The sequence below is a fragment of the Schistocerca serialis genome, chromosome 2 (genome assembly GCF_023864345.2).
Source record: "Schistocerca serialis cubense isolate TAMUIC-IGC-003099 chromosome 2, iqSchSeri2.2, whole genome shotgun sequence".
Classification (NCBI taxonomy): Eukaryota; Metazoa; Arthropoda; class Insecta; order Orthoptera; family Acrididae; genus Schistocerca; species Schistocerca serialis.
This window is the reverse complement of record NC_064639.1, coordinates 566,066,805-566,089,140: the sequence shown is the minus strand read 5'-3', so window position 1 is coordinate 566,089,140 and position 22,336 is coordinate 566,066,805. Positions and strand designations below refer to the sequence as shown.

At 42.5% G+C, this 22,336-nt stretch overlaps 1 protein-coding gene across 1 annotated transcript in view; it reads right to left on the bottom strand.

Annotated features, from left to right (window-relative positions):
• Positions 1 to 833: 833 nt before the first annotated feature.
• Positions 834 to 22,336, bottom strand: part of LOC126456229 (brachyurin-like) — an 89,972-nt gene continuing 68,469 nt past the window's right edge. The window contains exons 5-7 of the mRNA XM_050091981.1: positions 7,362 to 7,460; positions 5,339 to 5,475; positions 834 to 1,004 (exon numbers count right to left, since the gene is read on the bottom strand). Coding sequence (XP_049947938.1) covers positions 834 to 1,004; positions 5,339 to 5,475; positions 7,362 to 7,460 — 407 coding nt within the window. The remainder of the gene's footprint in view (positions 1,005 to 5,338; positions 5,476 to 7,361; positions 7,461 to 22,336) is intronic.

Below are 22,336 nucleotides of genomic sequence, written 5' to 3'. Positions count from 1 at the left end.
CAGTGCGCTTGCTTCATGATAACGCTCGGCCTCACACAGCGCTCGTAACCAAAGCACTACTCAAACAATTCAAATGGGACGTATTGGACCATCTGCCATACAGCCCGAACCTTACGCTCTCCAACTTCCATGTCTTCCGTTACCTGAAGTCACATCCTGGTGGAAAATCATTCCACGACGATGAAGAGATCAAAGGTGAAGTTGAAATGTGGTTCCGACAACAGGCGACAACCTTCTATGACTGTGGGATACAAAAGCTTGTGCACCGACTTAACAAATGTTTGGATAACGGGGGTGATTATGTCGAAAAATAACAAATAATCCAGTTAATAAGATGTCACTGACGTTTTCTAAATAAATTTTCTATTTAAGGACTGCGAGTCATTGAATCTTTACTTTTCGAAATGCTCTCGTACAACAGCAACAAACAAAACAGTTTCACAGTACGTACTTCATTTACGAAACTAGCAGGGAAGTATTACAATCGAGTTACTTCTGCCTGCTTCCAAGATTAGCTGTGTGTGATTGGTAATGACGAATAGCGTAAGGACTCATTTTTTTTGGCATAATTTGCAGCTTTGAAACAACATGGCTGCCTTCTTAAGTGCCGTTATCTATATGTTTCGTACATGTAACTGAAATAATGGAACTCATAAAGAAGTTTACAGATGAACTGTGTGTGTAATTGACGCATTCACACTCTGGTTAATTAAGGATCAAGAAATTAATAAATAAGGCACTTCATATACTGAATTATTTATTTGGGGCTCTGTATTGTTCACAGTTTCTTCTGTCGAGGAATTTGGAAATAGCTGGCGATGAATGTGCTGCCTTTACGGAATGGTAATGCCAGCGGTACTTGAGATCCAGTCGAGGAAGTAGGTGACCCTGGTGAAGCCGGCCGGGTCTCCGCTCGCACAGCCATTGCCCGAACCCCAGCTGACGATCCCGATCTGTGTGTAGCTTCCCTGTGAGCCGACCACCAGCGCGCCGCCGCTGTCGCCCTGAAACGTTACCACAGTATAATCTCTGGCTGGTGGGAGCCCCAATCAGGTATTCCCCAACATAGTAAAGTGTCACTCACACAAGATGTAGCGCTGAAGGTAAACACATACATTCTAAAATAGTAACTCCATAAGTTCTTGAAATCCTTTTCCTCGAATGCAACTGCCATTGTGGCGGATATTCGCTATCTGTTCAAAAGTACCCGAGCGTGTCCGCCATGGCTTGAAACTGTGCTGGCACACTTTCAGTCAGGTGTCTGAACGTATGTGGAGGAATGCTAGCCCATAACTATAGTAGATTGTGCTGTAGGACGCTGCAGTTTGAAGTAATGGAAGTCGACCAATAAGTGTTCCATTGTGTTTAGGTCGGGACTCTGTGCAGGCTAATCAGTTTCAGGAATGCTACTGTCCACAATCTATTGCCTCACAGATACACCTTTATTATAAGGTCCATCGTCATGCTGAGACACTCATCGTCAGCTAACTGTTCTTCTACTCTATGAAGTACACGATGCTATAAAATACACTGACGAAAGAAATACTGCAACACGAAGGTGTCCTGCGACATACACGAAAACTGGTAGTCGTGTTTCTACATCTGAAAAACGATGTCTACTCAAATTTCGATCTATTCGTATAAGAGCGCCGCTAGTAGCGTCACTGTGAGCATGCAATTCAGGTTTGCTTTAATTACACGCTGTAAAGGTCGTGAGACTTAGTTACCTTTGAGATTGAATGTGAGTTGATTGCAGTCAGGGATGCCTTTAAGGCGATAAAGACGCCATATTGAACAGGGTCGTATAATAGGGCTGCGATAAGCTGAACGTTGCTTCTGCGATACTGTAGAAAGAGTTGGTAAAAATGTAGCCACTGTGCATGATTCCTGTCAGCGGTGATCACGAGAATGTACAGTCGCGAGAAGACCGGACTTGGGACGGCCACGTGGCACTACCGGGAAGGAAGACCATCGTCTTCGGCGTATTGCTCTGGCTCATCGTACTGCTCATACAGCAGCAAACTGAGCAGCAGTTGGCACCACAGTGACTCTACGAACTGTTACACATCAGTTACTTCAAGAACAGCCCCGAGCAAGACGCCTTGTAGCGTGCGTTCCACTGACCACAAACCGCTGCCATTTGCAACTTCATTGGTATCAAGCGAGAGCTCATTGGAAGGCAGGGTGAGGTATGTTGTGTTTTCTGGTGAAAGCCAGTTCTGCCTTGGTGCCGGTGATGGCCCTGTGTTGGATTGGAGGAGGCGTGTTAAGTGCCTGCAACCAACCTGTCTGTGTGCTAGATACACTGGACCTACACTTAGAATTATGGTCTGGGGTACGATTTCGTATGACAGTCGTTATCCCAAGCTCCCTGACTGCAAATTTGAAGATTAGTTTGGTGATTTGGCCTGTTGTGCTGTCATTCAAGAACAGCATTCCAGAGTGTGTTTCCCGACAAGATAACCATCACGCACATTCCGGCGTTGAAACTGAACACGCTCTGCAGAGTGTCGACATGCTACCTTGGTCTACTGGATCAATAGATCTGTTTCCAATAGTGCACATGTGGAACATCATCAGACGACAACTCCAGCGACATCTACTAACAGCACTAACATCCTGGAATTGGACGAACAAGTGCAGCAGGCATGGAACTCCATCCCACAATCTGACGTGCAGCACCAGTACAACACAACGCATACACGTTTCCATGCTTGCATTCAACATTGTGGCAGTTAGACCGGTTATTAATGCTCCAGAATTTCACATTTACAATGGCTTATCTTGTGCTTACATTAACCTGCAATCTTGCAGTATTAATCTCTTACATATACTACCTAGACAAGTGTACTAGAAAAATTTCAGTACACTACATTATTTGTTGGTGTTGCGATTTTTTTCTTGTCAGCCTATGTTCATATCCTTCCTATCTAGTGTTTCCTTAAGCACAATACGGGCATCACACCCTAACAAGACTCCAATACCATAACGCCACCTTCTCCGCACTCCCACTGTCGGCGCAGACAGGTAACATTCTCCACGCATTTCTCAAACTAAAATCCTCTTTCATCTGTTTGCTCCAGGGTACAAAGTGATTCAAGCACTCGTTTCCACTCGTACACTGCCCAGTGGCATCGCTGTATGCACCTCCACAAGCGTTGGTTAGCAATAACTACAGAAATGTGTCGCTTCTGAGGAGCTGCTCGATAATTGTGTGCTCTGAGTTCGTGCAATTTTTTACATCCTCCACAATGCTCGACCGTTCCTGTCCGTCAGTTCAGTAGATCTACCTGGTTTAGTTCAGTTGTGGATCTACCGTCACGCTTCCACTTTACAATGACGTCAACGAAACTCGACTTGGGCAACTGGAGAAGCGTTCAGTATCTCCAATGGATCTTCTCAGGCAACATCCAATGACTATTCCATGCTCGATGTAACAGAGGTATTCTGACTAACCCATTCGTCTGTCATTGTTTCTCTGCTGGCAACACGATACTCTCCACCTCCTTTTATACACTCGCATCCACCTGACATCCAGCAGTCAGTCCCGCATTACGGAGGGGTGTCCGGATAATTGTCATCTGATGATGTGGAACTGCGCCGAGTCAAGGTTGCCCAAGCAAATATCTCATTTCCCTTTTCGCACCGCTGTCATATCAAACCGCGTTCACAATGACAATCGTTTGTCTCCTTGTACCTGAATGCCTTTGCTTGTGCTAGATACTCATTCCTTATTGTGAAGTGTTTTGGAAGTCTGTAAATACCCTCTACAGGTTCTGACTGTGATGATGGTACAGATTACCTGTGAAGAGGATATGTAAGAATACTCGCTTCTTTGTGCAACAAAGTGATGCCAGCACAGAATCTGGGAGACCCCAAATTGTTATCATCGTCAGCAGACCATAATCGGTAAAATGAAATTTGGCATTTACACTTACGCCTTTTTCCTTAGTTGTTTCCGTACCGAACTCCAATACCTGAAATTGATACATTTCTCTTTCTTTACCACAGCTAACAGTACGCATCCTCATCAAAGAAATACAACCTTCCCTATCGTTAACCCTTAGATGAGCTTATTATTATGGAAGATCTGCAGTACGTTTAGCTTCACACACAGTGTAGCCCATAAGGCAGGGCAAACTCCTACCGTGAGTAATATTAGCTCGGCATCATGCGAACAAAAGTGTATCAGATTCGGAAATGTTGTTAATATCTTTGGACACCGAGGGCGCAGCATCAGCTTTTCATGAACGATGAATGTTGTGAAGTATTCCGAGGATCGTTAGTAATTCGGTATTGTGAATCATTCGGTGGAGAGGAACGATCTTCATGATTTCAGACCATGAGTATAGTACAGATACGCAGTGCACTGTCTCCACTACTGTTCATCACTTTTATGGGCGATGGAATAATGAACAACCAGAAAAGTTTTATTGAAATTAATGCAATTGGGTTTGTAGATGATATCATGATCTGAGGCAAATCAGAAGAAGGAGTTCAGAACAGATTCAACGTGTGGAAATCAGCTCCTAGAATACCCTCATATCAGCGAGATCAAGGCAGAGGCGACAGCATTCAATGTAGACGAGCATCACGCGATTGTGAGACTAGGACATCATCAGCTACAGTTTGTGGACGGTTTCCCGCACCTATATAGCATAATGTCCAGGGATAATTCGATGGATAGAAGACTACGAACAAAGTTCGAAACGGTGCTGAGTTCTACCAACAATAAAAATTTCGCCATTGAAGCATGCGCCCTCACAAAGAGAGGCATCGAGGTTGCTGGCAGCGACAGCGACGCAACCTTCGCCGCCCAGCCACCGGACGCACGAGTGCCACGCACCCTGAGCTTAGGCGGCACCGGCGCCGAAGATCACCTTAGTGAGAGACTGCCCGACCGTAGCTCTAGCCACTTCCTGCTGGGTTGTAGTCCAGTTCTGGCATAGTTGTCACCCAGTTGTCGAATAGCTCGGGTTAGCAGCTGTCGAGGACAGTTACAATGCAGTCGTAACTTTCTCTACGAAAGTAGTGCATCAAACTGGCACCAAGACTTTCAGTACGTATGTTTCTGTGTAGTGAACTATTAACGTGATAACTTGTCCCTGCTTTGCTAAAGACTTTTATATGGATTTCAACAAGGACACTTTGTTCCAAAGTTAAGTGCATTACAATATTACGCTGAGTGATGGTGTTCACTAGTTCTTTTGATTTCTGTCCCAGAATCCACGCACTGTCCCGACTGGACATGGTACTCTTGGTGGTCAGACTACTCCGTCACTTCAGTTACCGTGTGGAATCAAAATCTGTAGCAGCGAAAATGACGGTAGGTACTTACGCCGCAGGTGCTCTGTCCGCTGGATCCGATGGCGCAGAGTGTGAAGTCGTAGATGGGACCGCCGAAGTACTGGCTGCACTGCGTGTTGGACATGACGTTCAGTGTCGTGTACTGCAGCGTGTCTGGGATGACACCGTCTGGAAACAAGCAACACGGCCTCGTGTACCCCTCAATACTTCCATGAGTGACAGCTTTACTAGATGTGCTGATATTCAGTTTCCAATAATGTTCTTTATCATGATATGTTGCGGAATTACACAGATAATGTAATGCAACTAGTAGGCCGAACATTAAACATATTCTGTGTATTTTGTATTACATGTTTCTCTTCTCTCTTCGTTGTAAACTTTTATTAGGGTAACAAGTGCCACATAATATGTGCTTTTATTGAGGCATGTACAGGGTGACAGTTATTGAACTATATGAAAGAAACCATGTCCCATTGACCTTCCCGTGGGCAGGGTGGCTTGCGTGCCTCAGTGATACAGATAGCTGTACCGTAGGTGCAACCACAACGGAAGGGTATTTGTTGAGAGGCCATGCAAACGTGTGGTTTCTGAAGAGGGGCAGCAATCTTTTCTGTAGTAGCAGAGGCAAGTCTGGATGATTGACTCATCTGGCCTTTTAACACTAACCAAAACGGCCTTGCTGTGCTGGTACTGCGAACGGCTGAAAGCAAGGGGAAACTACAGCCGTAATTTTTCCCGAGGGCATGCAGCTTTACTGTGTGGTTCAATGATGATGGCGTCCTCTTGGGTAAAATATTCCAGAGTTAAAATAGTCCCATATTCGAATCTCCGGGCGGGGACTACTCGGGAGGACGTTGTTATCAGGAGAAAGAAAACTGGCCTTCTACGGATCGGAGCGTGGAATGTCAGATCCCTTAATCGGGCAGGTAGGTTAGAAAATTAAAAAAGGGAAATGGATAGGTTAAAGTTAGATACAGTGGAAATTAGTGAAGTTCGGAAATCCCGAAAAGTATGGACTAGATACTAATATAGATCATTTTCGGGTTTTTTTTAATGTCCTTCCGTTAACCACCTACGGCTCTGCCCTAGGGGTGTCTTACCCCACAGCAAATTCTTCTAAATGATAAATCACATGTAGCAAATCTGGTTCGAACTTTTTGCAGAAGATCCAGTGCTAAGCATATGTCTTCATATTCAGACGGTAGTTGTCCCGTTATACTAACTCATATGTATTAAGTCTTTATAAAGCACTGCAGGCCTTCCAGAGCTATGCTCGAACAGGACACAGACGCAGTATGTGAAATATCTCGTAGGACAAGACTGTCATCCACGAACCTCATAAATGACACCTATATATTCTTAATTGGAACTTGCATTGAGGTTCGTCTTTCCCTTATCCACAAAAAATTTATGCTGCAATGTTAATGAGCTGTAGCACTCTTTTACAAACTAACTTCAGTTAGCTTTATGCGGTTTCGATAAATATTACACTAAAGCGTCTCTCCTGTATTACATTTGGTTATCTATATAATTCTCAAGGTCATATTCCAGCTGACACATATGACGATTTTTTAAAGATAGATATTCAAATGTAAATTCCGAATAGCTCGTGACTATCTAGCGCTACGTGATGGACATTCTTTTCTATTCTTCACTGGGTGCATCCAGTGAGCAATTTATAAGTTTCCCATGCCTTGTTGATCATGTGATAGCTCTTAGCGTTATCTGCTTTTAATTTCTGCCGCAGTATGAGTACATTGCTTTCCTGGAAGCCTGACGGCGCGTTTCATATCTCATACGCCACTGATTTTAGTGATCCAGAAGATACTTCCATAAAACTGTTGCGTTGAGAAGATTACTCAGTTTGCATTAAATTTATTCAGATCGTGCAAAATTTGTATGACGAGACAACCTATACAATAAATGCAGACTCACATTTTCAAACGTATTACCGCTAACAACATTCGATTCCCTTACACCAACTTTCAGGATGGGACGGAATCAATAAAAAGCATAAAAAGTAGTCACCACCTACGTAGAACGCGTGTACTTACTGTCGGTATTGAGGCCCCAGCCGCTGACCGTAGCGGTCTGGCCTTCGAAGCTGTTGCTCGCCTGTGAGCGAGAAGGCAGGTTCACCAGTCCGATGTAATCTGTAAAAATAGAAACATATATTTTTATATTTCTCGTTATATCCCGGGAACAATCAAGACGTGGGACTCTCTCGAAGAATGAAGTCACAGAAGCAATGAAAATACTCTCTGAACTACGATTCTAGTAATCAAGATACATATGGACGCATTTAGTACGTAAATGAACGGACGTCTCTATAACATAGTTGATCGGGATAATTAAGATGACTTCGAAAATATGAGCACTCGACCTACGGTTTCTGAGAAACCAAGTGTACTTGGAGGTAAAATTAAGACAGTTACGTGCGAACCACTCTGTGCGGTCCCTATCCGTTTGTAGAGAACTGCTTTTGCCGAAAATTTACCAAGGCATTTACTCAGATATTATCAGTGAATCACAGAATATTATCAACAAAGACAAATGATGCCCCCAAGGGACATTCGTTTTGGTATTCCATATGACCGATCTCACTGCTCAAAATCAACATGAATATTCTGTTCTAAAAAGTAGCTTCATGTTTAGAGAAATTTTGTATAAATGACTTTGGTCAGTCAAATAATTCAGAAATCTGCGCATAGAAAAGAATTCCAATAAGCAAGACATTATGCTAAAAATAGCCGTGGAGGAAGTGCTCAAGCAGGGAAGCCGAAACTAATCGTACTGTTCAATTATATTGAAAACGAGCCGTTAAAATCGTCTGAAATATACATTATGCTCTCTGTAACTGTAGTTAATAATTATCAGAACATGATGAATGAGCAATTCACGACATTGGTTCAATATTCCACAAGATTGTAGTGAAATCGATTTTCGGCTGTTACTCTAACGCCAGGTACACGCGTAAATACGTGTGGTTGTGAAATTACTGCGCGGTCAAATATTTGAAGCTTGGTGTATCTAGCGAGTATCTAAGTTTGTTTTCAAAGATGACAGTTGGTAATATGTGCTTTATCACTAAAAACAGAGTTTTTCAGTAAAATGCAATGTAAAACTATTTAGCTTAGGTAAAATATGTGACAAATGAAATGATAAACTACACGATAAATTACAACAATTGTTCTAAGACAAAAATTAGCTGCACAAAATATATTATCCGTAATTACTTTATACTTCAGAATACTTTTCGTTAAATACTGCGATCAGAGAGCAAGCAATGGACCCGCAGCAACGTTCAGTCTCATCCCACTCCATTGGTCGGCGACTGGCAGCAGTCGCACTAGGGAATTCTTGTCCCATGTGTAGGCTGCCATTAACACCACAATACAGACGGCTCAGTTTTTGAGTGGTGACGTGACCTGGTATCATGGACTGCTGATGAGTAACGCCTCATTATGTTCAGCGTCGCCTTGTGGTGAGTATGATTTTGACCTGGGCAGGGGACCCATTCTTCCAGCATACTGGGGAACACAGTGGTTTTATTTCTGGCGTCATGATGCGGGGAGCAATCACGTATGATTTCAGGACTCAGATGGTACAGATCGAGGGAACTCTGGCGGCACAACGGTACGTCATGGACATGTGTTACCGCTCATGCGACCTTATCGTGATACCCTTTCCTGCAACAGGACAATGCTCGTTCATGCATAGCCCGTATCTCTATGAACTATCTCCGTGATGTTGAGGTACTACCGCGACAAGCAATATCCCCAGATCTTCCCCCGATAGAACGGGTATGGGACCAGCTCGGACGTCCACTCCGACCCAGTGGATATCAAGAACGAGTCACACTATGTGATCAAAAGTATCCGATGCATTGTGCTGCCACATACTGCCAGGTACTCCATATCAGCGACCTCAGTAGTTAGTAGACATCGTGAGAAAGCAGAATGGGACGCTCCGCGGAACTCACGGAGTTCGAATGTGGGTGTCACTTGTGTCATACGTCTGTACCGGAGATTTCCACACTCCTAAACATCCCTAGGTTTCCGATGTGATAGTGAAGTGGAAACGTGAAGGCACATGTACAGCACAAGATCGTGCGGGCGAAGAGGATAGTAACGTGTAATAGGCAGACATCTATCCAGACCTTCACACAGGAATTCCAAACTACATCAGGATCCACTGCAAGTACTATGGCAGTTAGGCAGGAAGTGAGAAAACTTGCATTTGATGGTCGAGCGGCTGCTCATAAGCCACACATCACGCCGGTAAATGCCAAACGACGCCTCACTTGGTGTAAGGAGCGTAAACATTGGACGATTGACAAGGGGTAAAAACATAGTGTCGAGTGACGAACTACGGTACACAATGTAGCGATCCTATGGCAGGGTGTGGGTATGGCGAATGCCCGGTGAACGTCATCTGCCAACGTGTGTAGTGCCAATAGTAAAATTTGGAGGCGGTTTTGTCATGACGTGGTCGTGTTTTTCATGGAGGGGGCTTGCACCCCTTCTTGTTTTGCGTGGCACTATCACAGCACAGGCCTACATTGATGTTTTGAGCACCTTCACATTCTTGCTTCCCACTGTTGAAGAGCGTTTCGGGGATGGCGATTGCATCTTTCAACACTACCGAGTACCTCTTCATAGTGCACGGCCTGTGGCAGAGTGGTTACACGACAATAACCTCCCTGTAATGGACAGGCCTGCGCAGGATCCTGACCCTTGGGGATGTTTTGGAACGCCGACTTCCTGCCATGCCATACCGACCGACATCGATACCTCTAGTCAGTGCAGCACTCAGTGAGGAATGGGCTGCCATTCCCCAAGAAACCCTCCAGCACCTGACTGAACGTATGCCTACGAGAATGGAAGCTGTCATCAAGGCTAAGAGTGGGCCAACACCATACTGAATTCCAGCATTACCGATGGAGGGCGCCACGAACTTTTAAGTCATTTTCAGCCAGGTGTCCGGATACTTATTATCACATAGTGTACATCAGTTATGGGCCAGCTTACCCCACGGGGGGATACAACGACTTCCCAAATGAATGAATGTGTGCAACAAGGACAAAGTAGGTGCAGCGTCATACTGTTGCGTAGCCTCGCACTTCTAAGTTTCTTGAAGTCATGACTATTTTGTAATCACCGAAATAACGTCACACACTCTCTCGACCCGTGATGATTCATTTCGTTTGATGCTCCCCTTCTGGATGCATCACTTTTTTTGTCAGACATTGTAATAAATGCTATAGAACATCACATCACTGTAGTGCGTTATTCCATTTATAATGTGTAAAATTGTCGTGTCCTGATACAGGATAGTGGGAAGGCGGGGGTTTGAGGTCGGTCTGCAATTTCCGAGCTAATGCAGTAAGACAAATTACCTGTGAAGGCAGGTTGATGCCTTGGATCAGCGCCAAACACTATCGCAGAGTATCTACGAGAGACGCTTGTGTTGTAGCTCGACAGGATACTTACAGCGGGAGACTCATGGAATTCAGGGGTCTTATTACCACTATTTATTTGCTGTCATACTAACTACTTCACCGAAGACTAATTCCAAAGATTAGAAAAAGCGAAGAAGGAAATTTGTTGCACAGCACAGTCAGTGTCTGAAGCTCACGGGGGTGAAACGTGGGGTGGGGGTGTGGGGGAGGGGAGAGTACTAACACAGCTATGGAATAGTAGCAGCACGGCAAGTACAAACTCGAGAGCAGCACTACAAGTGAGAGAAAGACATGTCAGAGCTTACCGAGGCTGGCCTCGAGTGGCACGGAGTCGGCGCCCCAGCGATTTGACTGAGAACTCCCTCTAAATACAAAAACGAAGCTTTTAAAAGAATCGTGGAGGAGCGCATTTCTTCCTTCCTGTAGTCGACCTACCAGTTCACCAGCACTTAACAAGCTTTGGTCAGTCTGGTGAGTCGTTCGGCACCTCCAGGATGCCTCTGGCCAACCACTTTTAGATTCCTCCCTTTCTCCTACTCGGTAGGTAGGGATGCTTCTGGATTTTACATTAACATACTCCAAGTTTGGTGTCAACAGCGTTCAGCTGACAGCTAAACGTCATTGCCACCCTATTAAATCCAGCAACTACGCTGTTTTACGTTACTTGGCCCCGCCCCCCGCCATTCTTTGGGTGGTGACTGCTGTAGTAGCTATCTAACCTGTGTAAACCCTCTGACGTTGCAGTTCTCAGGAGAAAATATCAAGCTTGCTGCCTCTGGTAAGATGTGCCTGAAATGCCCTGCTTAACCCGCAGGAAAGGATATATACAATAAATTGTGGAAAGGGGCCAAACTAAGGAGCTGTCAGTTACACTCGAACATACAACTATATTATTTGATCAAACATTACAAGACTGAAAGTCAGCGGGCCCAACGACAAGATAACTTCCACTTCACCCGACCAGGGCACAACAGGGAGTTGAACGGAACAACGTGGAAGATATTGACGCCCACAACCAATCATCCACAGAGCTACAAACTACTCACGTGCTGGACAGCAATAACACGATGAGGAAACTAAACTGCTTGAAATTTATGTCAACGCCCAGGGCAGGTAACCGCTGGTGCACTTCAGTTCAAATAACCGAATACAGTGAAACTCCACAGGAAGGTGGCTAGAATTCTCCTACTTGAAAACCACGTTGTTGCTCGCGGGAATATCCCAACAGCCGACAACGACCTCCAAACGACACAATGTGGACAATCTTGACTTGCTAGTACGTTAAATCAAAACTCAACTTCCGTGTTTAGGTTCGATGAGCCACGGACCTCGTAGCAATGGGAACCGCGCCACACTCTCCGACACCGCGTAGAGACCGCCAGCGGGCCCCGGCCAAACTACGCCCCGCCGAGAATTCCTCACATGGTCCACGCAAAGCGACCGACTCCTCAGAGCCAGTACGTTGAAAGCATTTAAAGTAACTTGTCAGTCAAAATCACACCAACTACACACGGTTTCACGAACACTTGCACGATGAACTAGACAATGCTAACGGCAGTGACTGTACAGTAACATGGACGAAACACGAGTCGGCACACACAGCCAACCAATAAGCTATCGCCGGCCAAATACACGTCGTCCGGCAAGACGACCCACCGTCGACCCACCAAAGTCGTCCCCACTCCAATCATGTGTGTTGGCAAATGTCGGTCGAGTCCTGGTGGTCCGGACCTCACTGCTGCCGCACCCCGACTGAACTTGTGCCGCGTGCCAACTCAAACACTGCCATGTCCGAACTAACTCAAAACACACGACGACCGGGAAGTAATAGCAGTCCAGCAAAGATAATACGGCAGGGCCTATATTGATAAGCGCTGCTGCTGCCGCTCACGGGCAAGCAAGACAGCACCTCGGTGACACCAGTAATTGAAAAGTAACATAACGAGGTGGCAGTACGGAAAAAACAAGATGTAAAATAAGAAACGGCACGAACACCAGCCACGCACGGCTCAGTGCCTTTTCGTGGCGATCTGCTACAGTGGCGCCTTACGACAGCGACCTTGAGGTCGTGGATGAAGTTACCTCTTAATTCTCTGAAGTGAAACTTCTCCCCTGAAACAGTTGCAATTTGCCATAGTGTTACTATTTATCTCCGGAAACCTAAATGCTACCACTTTTGATTGTTCTCCACTTTGTATCTTTGATTTCCTATCTTAGAATGCCCTTGATGTCTCCATACAGCCTTAAGCGTAACAGTGTACAAGTCATTATGTCGTCAATATATGGCAAAATAGTCTACCGAGAACAAAGAACGGTCAGTTAATGCAATTTCTCAGAAACTATAAATGTTGTCCAAGCCAATGCATTACCAGACCATCAAAAATAAAAGGATTATACCTCAAACGTTGCATTTCACTGGTTATACAGAACGACGGGAACAAAAATGCCAGAATTTTTCTTCAAAGAGTGCTTTTGGAATTTTTACACAGTAAAAACACAATAACCTCTGTCTTTAACAATCTTCACGTTTTAAACACTGGGAAATTATACACGAAAGCTACATGTCCTGCTGATACTTACAAAACGGAAATGGGAGTACGCTTAAGTTTCATCCAACTGTGGACGCTGCCAGAGTGGCAGAACTGTTGTGTTAACGTTCGAGAAAGGGAGACGTGGATGTGTAAATCATATGTGCTCCGGTACAGGCAAACGATGAGCGCCGAAAAGCGCGAATCGAGAACTGAGCGCCGATGTAACTGCCTGACATCTGTAAAAATTCAAAATAGCCTTTTCTTCTCTTTGCTGCTTAGTAGCCATTTTCTGTAAAATGTCACGCTTTTAGTCATCTGGAAATATGTATCTGTTTGCAGTCATCCGAGCACCTATTACTTCTGTGATTATCTTTCAGATATGAACCACTTGTTGTTTATGAAATCCTTGTTTTGTCATCAGTCAGAGTTTGCATAATCCATCAACAGTCTCACAATAATAAAATTTACCGCTATAGACTTGACACAGCGCCATTAAAAGCACACGGCGTCGCTGGTAGTGTTGTGACTATGAAAAATTATTTGGAAGACTGCAAATACGATCAGCTGCATTTCACAGTAGTGTGAATGTATTTGAAAAGTTCAGATACAATGATGCGAAAATGCTTAAACCGGAAAATCAGCTTAGGTAGCATAAACTGACACTGAGTTGGCGACAAAGTACGAAATAATTTCATACACTTTCTTAACTCGAAAAGTTAAATTTTTATGATATGCTGACAGACTGTCTTCCTGCAATCATGAGACCCAAATTAATTGACTCTTAAAATAAAGATGGGGCTGCTTAAGGCAGTTGATGAAGAACGGAATTCGAAAACGTCTTGTTAAGGTAGTTATCAGCTTGTAAAACCTTAATAAAATGCATGACACACAAATGTTGGCTTATTTATATTTTACTCCAACGGTTTCGAACATAAACTACGTTCACAGTCGTCGAAAAATTAATCTGCAGTTTTTATATGTAATATTGAGTACAGATTAATTTTTCGACGACCATGAACTTGGTTTTTTTCCGGTTGAGCGCACAATTTCGAGTCAGAGACATGTATGAAGTGTAGACTGCGTTGCTTGTTGGTTCAAATAAGCTAGGTCGCAGAATGCTCCTGTACCAGGATCGTTTTGAGTGGAAAAACTGTTGAACTGGAGAAAAACAAATGGATATCGAATTTTCCGCGAATAAAGTCTGATTATAACGTTCATGAAAACGAACAGCATAGAGTTTACAATGTCTGGAGTGAAGCTAACCAAGGTTTATCGACTACGACTACAGATATGACGCGGCAGATGTTTTCAACACCAACGAAACTACGTCAATTTGCGCCTGCATACCCAATAAAACTGTATCGCTTAGGGGTCAATCATTTTCAGGTAGGCTAACCTGTTAGGAGAGATTTACGTCAATGGCAACGTACATGTCAGATGGATCTCATTAACGATCCTTATTTGTCATCGGGACAAGTTTAAAGCCATTATGTTTTAAAAATATACGGCCACGAAATAAACGTGGTTGATGACTGATATGTTTACCGACTGGATTCTCAAATTCAGATTACGAGAAAAGCATTAAGCGTTGTTATTCTTGATAGTTTTCCGCTACCCCGCAATAATAAATTAAAATCTATAAAGCATACAAATTTCCATACGAACACCACAAATGTATTGCAACCGTGAGATTGAAGTATCACACAAAGCTTGAAATTTCACTATCAAAAGAACTTACTTGCAATCGTAGCAAATAGAAGCACGCGGGGATTTCTCCCCAGTCTTTTGGATGCATTACATATGTTGAGATTACGGACGTTGCGATCTCCATGGAAGTTAGTGACGCCAGTGACATTTAATGAAATGTTTGGAAAGTTTTTACATTATTGGGTGGTTTTACACCGTCATTATTACACTCACCTACACTCTATAAATACACGACACACCTCCCACATTTAGTATTCTTTAAGAATTTTATAATACAACGCGGCAGTGCAAACAAAATGGATTTTAAATGGGCGACGACGAATATGGCGATTGAATAGACACTGCAGTTTCTGTCCCTAGATGCGAAACACCATTCAAAACACTCGCAGCTATTGAAATGCTCATTCGAGTGGTGACGTGAATAAAATGGTGGACGATATCGAGCAGTTGGTCGAAAATTATTTGTTTAGAAAGACTTTGCAAAATACAACAACAGATTTTTTCTGAAAAAGAACGAAAACATATTGCTTACGGACTTCCGGTCTTCAGTTTTTATGTACAAGGATAAATGTCAGCAGGAGATCGAATTCTCTAACAAAATTTGACGAGATCGAAACTACAGCATTATTGGACTTTTCTGCGTGCACCATTGACACGGAATTCTATTAACACTAAAAACAATTTCGGTCCTCTCAGTTTCGTGGTATGAATTTATCATCATACTCTTCTTAGAAAGTGTCCTTGTGCTTTCTAAAATGCACAGAACTAGTTGCATTTATCATACGTTGCCTGGCACAAGTAAATAATTTTCGTTTACCGACACTCATTCAGCGCATAATGTGTATTGTGTGAATGCGCATTTCAACCGAGAAATCAATTTTTGGTTTGAAGTTTAATTTTTTGTTTTATTCGTAAAAGTTCAGTTTAGCAGTTACTTTCTGTTTTCAGCACTTGGTCACAGCTCTATTTTCGCACCATTTAAAATATTAGCTCACTGGGAAAATAATTTTTGTATGTGCTGTTGAGGGTGCAAGCTTACATTGTGATGGCAAGTGCGAAAATGAAACTTTTTTTTCTTTTTTCTTAGTCATCAGTCTTTTAACTGGTTTGATGCTGCCCGCAACGAAATCCTCTCCTGTCCCAAACTCTTCATCTTAGCGTAGCACATGCAACCTACGTTCTTAATTATTTGCTGGATGTTTCCAATCTCTGTCTTCCTCTACAGTTTTTACCCTCTACAGCTTCCTCTAGTACCATGGAAGTCATTCCCAGATGTCTTAACAGATGTTCTATCATCCTACCCCTTCTCCTTGCCAGTGTTTTCCACATATTCCTTTCCTCTCCGATTCTGCGCAGAATCTCTTCATCCCTCATTTCATCGGTGCACCTAATTACCAACATTCGTCTGTAGCACCACATGTCTAATGCTTCGATTTTCTTCTGTTCCAGTTTTCCTACAGCCCATGTTTCACTACCACACTATGCTGTGCTCCAAACGTACATTCTCACAAATTTCTTCCTAAAAGTAAGGCTAATGGTAGATACTAGCAAACTTCTGTTGGCCTGGAATGCTATTTTCGCCATTGTAAATCTGTTTTGATATTCTCCTTGCTCCGTCCGTCATGGGCTGTTTTGCTGCCTAGATAGCAGAATTCCTTTACCCCATCTACTTCGTGACCATCAATTATCATGCTTAGTTTCTTGCAGTTCTTATTTTTGCTACTTTCTTCGATTTACTCGCAATCCATATTCTGTACTCGTTAGACTGTGATTCCATTCAACAGATCATGTAATTCTTCTTCACTTTCACACAGGATTACAATGTCATCAGCAAATCGTATCATCATATCCTTTCACCTTGAATTTCAGTTCCACTCTTGAAACTTTCTTTTCTTTCCATCACTGCTTCTTCGATGTATAGATTGAACAGTAGGGCGAAAGACTAGATCCCTAGGATACACCCTTTTTAATCCGAGCACCTCGTTCTTGGTCCTCGATTCTTATTATTCTCTCTTGGCTGTTGTACAAGTTGTACATTACTCGTTTTTCTCTATAGCTTATCACTATTTTTTTCTTAATTTCGAACATCTTGCACCATTTCATATTGTTGAAAGCTTTTTACAGGTTGAAAAATCCTATGTAGGTTTCTTGATTTTTCTTTAGTCTTGCTTTCATGATCAACTGCAACGTCAGAACTGCTTCTCTCATGCCTTTATCTTTCCTAAAGCCAAACTGGTCGTCATCTAACACATCCTCACGTTTTATCACCGACACGTATGTCGTCCCATATGATAATATACAGAATGATGGAAAAGGAAATTAAAGGTAAAACTGCAATGTAATAAAAGTATTTGACAGTCTAATCACAACACAGCCTGGTTCCAGCAGAACTAATCTATGCTCTGCATTTACCCAGAACCCTGAATACTGTTTACAGTAACAACACTAACAAATGTTTACTGCACACTGTATCCAGGACAGTAACATAGGAGCGTCTCCTCATTTGTTCACTGCGTTCTATACATTATTCGTAGTAACAAAGAGCTTGCAATACAAGAGATGTGTTTCGCACTAGCGAAGAAAAGCAAATGGTCATAGCTCTTAAGGTACGCATTTTGGAGCCTGTATTTGGTGGACTTTTTGTCTTGTTTTCGTTCATATACCACCTCTCAAAATATTTTTAACACCCCATGTATCCTCTTTTCCAATGACATACAATTAGCGCATAAGGCGTTATTTTGGCAATGTCATACAGTCCAGGTTGTGAAGTTACGTCCTGATGTGTTAATTTGCAAAGACTCACTATTCACCCTCACCCCCCCCCCTCCACACACCGCAACCACCGAACCCCCCCCCCCCCTCAATCTCTCCTCGTATGATGGCGTTAGTCGGAACACAAGCTCCGATATCTCAGAAAACCTGCAATGGCATTGTCAATGATTCATAACATTCCCAAGTTAGCGTTTAATGATTTGATTAAAGGATTGAGGTTAGATCCTCGATCCTCCCGAATCCCAGGCCATTGCCTCCATAGGAGGAACTTGCCCGTCCATTGCCTCCATATGAGAATCTTCCTCGCTGAAAGATGTGTGCACTAATCAACATTCCTTGATTCCATGAGTGAACTGAAACACCGCCAATAGCTTCTTCAGATCAGTAACCGGAGATTTTTTGACTGGAATGCGTTAATGTTTTTCGGACGTTGTATTTATTGTTGCTTTTGTGGTCCTCAGTCCAAAGATTATAATCAAGAACAGCTGCCAAGATGAGAAACATAGAAGTAGATATCCTCGGTGTAGAAAAACTGCTTAAATCACTTAATAAAGGCAAGGCCTCCGTTCCAAATTGTATGCCAGTCAGGTTCCTTTCAGAGTATGCTGATGCAATATCTCCATATTTAGAAATTATATACAACCGCTGGCTCACAGAAAAATCCGTATCTAAAGACTAGAAAATTCTCAAGTCACACCAACAAGAAAAAAGGAAGAAGGAATAATCCACTGAATTACAGGACCATATCACTAACGTCGATTCGCAGTAGGGTTTTAGAACATATACTGTGTTCGAACATTATGAAGTATCTCGAAGAAAACGATTTATTGACACAAAGCACGGATTCAGAAAACATTATTCTTGTGAAACACAACTAGCTCTTCATACTCATGAAGTAATGAGTACTATCGACAGGAGATGTCAAACTGATTCTATATTTTTAGATTTCCATAAGGCTTCGGACACCGTTCCTCACAAGCGTCTTCTAACCAAATTGCGTGCCTATGGAATAATGCCTCTTGTGCGGCTGGATCCGTTGTTTCCTGTCAGAAAGGTCACAGTTCGTAGTAATAGACGGAAAGTCATCAAGTAAAAGAGAAGTAATATCCGGCTTTAATCAAGGAAGTGTTATAGGCCCTCTGTTGTTTAGATATTTTTATGGTGCGAAGAGTGCTAAAAGAAATCAGCTAAATTTCGATTACGCGATAAGCCACACAAATCTGAAGGCTGTAAATTCAGTTAAATTCTTAGGGATTACAATTACAAGTAAACTAAATTGGAACGATCACATAGATAATGTTGTGGGTAGAGCAAACCAAAGACTGCGATTCCATGGCAGAACACTTAGAAGGTGCAACAGGTCTACTAAAGAGACTGTTTACACCATGCTCGTCCACCTTATTTTGGAGTATGCTGTACGGTGTGGGATCCGCATCGGGTGGCACTGACGGATGACATCGAAAAACCTCAAAGAAGGGCAGCTCGTTTTGTATTATCGCGAAATAGGGGAGGTAGTGGCTCAGACATGATTCGTGAATTTGAGTCGCAGTCACTATTTTTATCGTCCATCTTTCACTTCCATACGTGGATGCACTCGATACAAATACTAGCACAAAAAACCTCCCCACACTTAAATCTGTACTCGATGTTTACAAATTTCTCTTCTTCAGAAACGCTTAACTTGCCATCGCCAGTCTACGTTTTGTATCCTCTCTACTTCGACCATCATCAATTATTTTTCTGTCCAAATAGCAAAACTCATCTACTATTTTAAAAGTGTCTCATTTCTTAATCTAATTCCCCCAGCATCACCTGATTTAATTCGACTACATTCCATTATCCTCATCTTGCTTTCGTTGATCTTCATCTAGTATCCTACCTTCAAGACACTGTCCATTCCGTTCAACTGCTCTTCCATGTCCTTTGCTGTCTCTGACAGAATTACAGTGTCGTCAGCAAATCTCAAAGATTTTATTTCTTCTGCCTGGATTTTAATTCCCACTTTGTTTCCTTTACTGCTTGCTCAGTATGTAATGCCGGGAATGCATATCCTCCTATTTCCATCTATTGTACTGTAAATTTTTTCCTTATTTTGTTATCTGAGGATAAGACATTTCTGTGTTTTTACATATTGTAATTGTTTTAAAATTTGTATATATATACTTATGCATTGATGTCGATGTATAATTGGTTTGGTTTGTAAATATTATTTGTATTTTTACGCTGGATCTTGCCTAGGGAAAACTATGCTATCGAATGATTACATCGATAGGTCGGGTGGAGAACCAAAGTGTTTAGGATTTTGGAGAGTGTTATCTCTGGCGCGTGGAGCGCGGGCAGAGCAGAGTCTGGTTGGAGTAGGGCGGTTGGAGCAGGTGTGTTGAGTGACGCTCGCGCGAGTTCCCGCGCTTTCGGGGTTTGGCAGCACGTAATTGCGCTCGACTTGCTATGATAGTTTCTGGTACGGTGTCGCGGACGGAACACATTAGCTGGCACACATCAAGAGCCCGTTTCGCCTGGTTACCGTGTCGATAAGAAGGCGCGCCAACATCCAGCTTCTGCAACAGCGACGGACGACAATAAGTGATCGTCGCCACCTCCTCGATTGACGACTTCAAACATTCAATCAACCAACAAAGAAGACTGAAAGCACGTAAAGTTTTAGAACTGTATGGCAGACCTCAGCTTTTGAAACTGTTCCATTGCATCACTAAAATACAGCAACTTAGCGTGAACCTTTGTTGCTCACTGTCCCAACTGCATTACCAAGCAGGGTCCCTTTCTTTTCCGAAATGAACCCGAGTGTCGTTGAAATTCAAACGCCAGCATTAAAGTAATATCATTCCATTTCACTGTTTTAATTTCAAAGATCAGTTAAGGTACTCATAGCTGGCTACAATAACCAAACAGAACTATATTTAGATTACACAAGCACAAATTAAGAGTGCGGATTTTGTTACCATGTTTTAGCTTACCTGTGACTGCAGCTCAGCTTGGTGCATACTAAATTTTATTATTGTTAATTGTTCAAAATCATTTAATTCAAGCTCAAAGTTAAATCTCTTATTTCTAAATTGTGTAGATTCAAGTTGATTTTGAGATGATTGTTGAGGTAGCCCAAGACTAACCTTTATTTTATTTAATTTCGTAGTGCTTGAGAAAGAAAGTTATCTATTAATTTCAGACACTAAATGAACTTTCAATTTTCCGGTTTTATTAATTCTTTTGCTAAATTAAGTGAGAGTGTAGCGAAATTTATTACTTCTGACAAACATCAAGTTTTCACACGACACGTGTCAACCTTTACTTGCCACGCTTTTAGTGCTAATTATGTGTGGCTTAACCCTTCTTTTTCAGTTATTATAGTAGTTGTCCATAGGACTGGCGACCGCAATTTTCCCCAAATCTCAAATATCTCATTAACGCCAGTTAATTGTTAACGTAACGACCGCACATTTACTTTCTTTATTAACTTTACCCTTTTTCAAAATTAATTTCCACCAATTTCATTCGCATTTTTCATTTCATTTAGATGTAACCCTTCCTCCCTCTTTATCGACAGATTAACATTGGTGACGATTGCTTTTCCCAAATTTCCATTAGGTACACATGGTTTAATTTTTCACTGTCATTAAGGTCGATAAGTGACGGGGGAGGTTACAAGTACACAGATTGAGTAACATTGGGGATAAGCTACAACCCTGCCTCACTCCCTTCTCAGCCACTGCTTCCCTTTCATGCCCCTCGACTCTTATAACTGGCATATGGTTCCTGAACAAATAGAAAATAGCCTTTCGCTGCCTGTATTTTACCCCAGCCACATTCAGAATTTGAAAGAGAGTATTCCAGGCAACATTGTTAAAAACCTTCCATAAGTCTACAAATGCTAGAAACATAGGTTGGCCTTTCCTTAATCTATCTTGTAAGATAAGTCGTAGGGTCAGTATTGCCTCAGGTGTTCAAGCATTTCTACGGAATCCAAACTGATTTTCCCTTCTAACAATTTTACCATTGTTCTCTAAAGAATTCGTGTTAGTATTTTGCAACTGTGACTTATTAAACTAATAGTTCGGTGATTTCACACCCGTCAGATCCTCCTTCCTTTGGAATTGGAATTATCATATTTTACTTGATGTATGATGGTATTTTGCCTGTCTCATACATCATGCTCGCCATATGGAAGAGTTTTGCTATGGCTTGCTCTCCCGAGGCTATCAGTAGTTCTAACAGGATGTTGTCTGCTCCCATGGCTTTGTTTCGACTCAGGCCTTTCAGTGTTCTATCAAATTCTTCACGCGGTATCATATCTCCCATCTCATCGTTATCTGCGTCCTCTTCTATTTCTGTAATATTGCCATCACTTACAGGGAGCCGGAACGATGCATCTCCTCCATGTTAATTTTAGCAAATAGAAGGAACATTTTTTCTAAAACCATTAAACATATTGCTCTGAAATTTGGACTACATGTTCAGTGACTATTTCTCTACAAACTTGTAATGCCATGTTAAGAAATATTTATTGGTTTTTGTTTTACAATTTTTTAAGCAGATGCTTATT